Source organism: Xiphias gladius, chromosome 8 (assembly GCF_016859285.1).
Source record: "Xiphias gladius isolate SHS-SW01 ecotype Sanya breed wild chromosome 8, ASM1685928v1, whole genome shotgun sequence".
Lineage (NCBI taxonomy): Eukaryota > Metazoa > Chordata > Actinopteri > Istiophoriformes > Xiphiidae > Xiphias > Xiphias gladius.
The window spans coordinates 3,520,956-3,522,974 of NC_053407.1; the positions used below are offsets into that span (position 1 = coordinate 3,520,956).

Sequence of the window (2,019 nt, forward strand, 5' to 3'; positions counted from 1 at the left end):
TTTGCTGCTGAGTAATCAGTAAACTGTAAATTGTAATTGCTTTTTCAATGAGTAATGCGTAAATAAGTAATTGATTATAATTTTCAAAAATCTTGGCCAGCACTGCTTATATGCACTCCATCTGAGGTTCCCCCTTCTTATTTAAAATAGGGGTCTTTTGACTAATCTGAGAGAAATGCCATGCTATGTTATTTATTGGTGTCTATAATAGAAGCTCAGGTCTGTTACATTTTATCGTATCTTTATTAAAATGAAAAACATGAAAAACTGACCAACCAGTAACTAAGACCTTTCTGTATCTTACTCTTATTTTGTGCATTTTCCTGCTTTATATTCATTAACAACACCATAATGCACCCCTCTGTCACTTTTACAGCTAACTTATACCCATAACCACCTAATGTTCTGAGCATGTCACTATTACAAGTGAATGAACACAATGAATTTGGTTTTTCAATGTGAAGCACCATTGAGAATGATATAAATGGGAGAGCTGTATGGATCCAGTCTTCTGAGTCTCCCCCTACTGGATTAGATTCCTGATACTCAGATTTCAGATTCACACCTTTTTAGCACCAGTGTTGAAGATGTGAGTGTCTTTCTGGTTCACAGCTCATCACTCTAGCAGTGCATAGGGTCAACGGAGACCCTGCTAGAATCATACTGTAGTGAAATCTGGCACGAAAGTCCTACGAGTCTCTCTGCTAACAGGTTTATGCCTCCACATATGGAAGGTGATACTGTTCTTCCCTCTTGTTACACCGTTTGGCTACGATTGCAAGGTAAAGCACCAGCAGAATGAGCCAGTAGCAGGCGTAGAGTATTGTCCCTGTTATCAACAAGGCCTTCTCTGTCTCACTGAATGGCTCCTGTGTTTCACAGTAGACTGTATACACCACACCTCCAAGCAGCACCATTGCCCACATTGTGACGGGCACAACGCCAATGAAATTGACAACGATCTTCCTGCGGCCTGAAGTGCCCCATCCAGCCTTGTTGATGGTGAGTAAGGCAAATATTTTGGCAGGGAGCAAGCTGGACATGTACATCAGAGAGTAGAGTGACATGAAAATCATGACCAGGCTGCCACGCAGGAAACAGGCATAGGTGGCCTTCACCATCCCAACCAGCTGTACCGTCAGTAAAAAGAGGAGGATGTTCCACAGCCTTCCACGGTAGAAGAGATGGATGACGGTGGCAACCAAGAAGAAGGGGAAGAAGCCAGTGACCACAGACTCATAGGTCATCCAAAGGCTGTGCTTGTGGAACCACAGGGCGTTGTAGAGCCACTCACGGAAGTAGGACTTGCTCCAGCGAGTCTGCTGGTTCAGCCAACGTAGATACTGGGTTGGTGTCTCAGTCTGGCACTGCGATCGCGCTGTGAATTTCGTCTTGTAACCGAAGCTGAGCACCCGATTGGTGAGGTGGCGGTCATCACCGAAGCTGCACTTGGAGCCTAAGAAGGTCTGATGGTACCAGGGCTCCAGGAAGCGCTGGAGCAAGGTGTTTCTGTACATCCCCAGGGGGCCACTGATACACTGGACACATCCAAAGTAGGACTGGCAGGCTCGCTCGATGTTGAAGGCCATCCAGTAGCGCACACTGCTGAGGAAGGAGATCCATGAGTCATACTTGTTGAGGATCTGGAGGATAGGAAAGTGTAGAGTAAGAAAAAATCAAGAAATTAAGAAAGGGAAAATCTTATGGGTTAATTGGAATTTTTCAACATGTTATACTGAGCTTTTAATCACCTCCCCCAGTGGCAAAAAAGTTTGTAAGTTGACTTTCAAACCAAACATTTTAGTTAACTTTCACTACACCTTCCATGACTGAAGTATTACAGTATTATACAGGTATTTTACCTGTACGTCTCCACCAACTCCTCCCACCATTGGATCTTCCTCAAGTATCTTAAGCATTTCCATGGTACATGCTGGGTCTAGAACTGTGTCTGAGTCACACACCTGAAAAAGAAACAACAACAAACACACAGGGTATAATAATGCTGTGGGTCACACA

The 2,019-nt window shown here is 44.1% G+C and overlaps 1 protein-coding gene across 1 annotated transcript in view; it reads right to left on the reverse strand.

Annotated features, from left to right (window-relative positions):
- Positions 1–678: 678 nt before the first annotated feature.
- The window catches only part of has3 (hyaluronan synthase 3), a 12,345-nt gene continuing 11,004 nt past the window's right edge, over positions 679–2,019 (reverse strand). Inside the window, exons 3-4 of the mRNA XM_040133479.1 lie at positions 1,863–1,964; positions 679–1,643 (exon numbers count right to left, since the gene is read on the reverse strand). Of these exons, the coding sequence (XP_039989413.1) occupies positions 714–1,643; positions 1,863–1,964 (1,032 nt within the window). The 3' untranslated portion in view covers positions 679–713. The remainder of the gene's footprint in view (positions 1,644–1,862; positions 1,965–2,019) is intronic.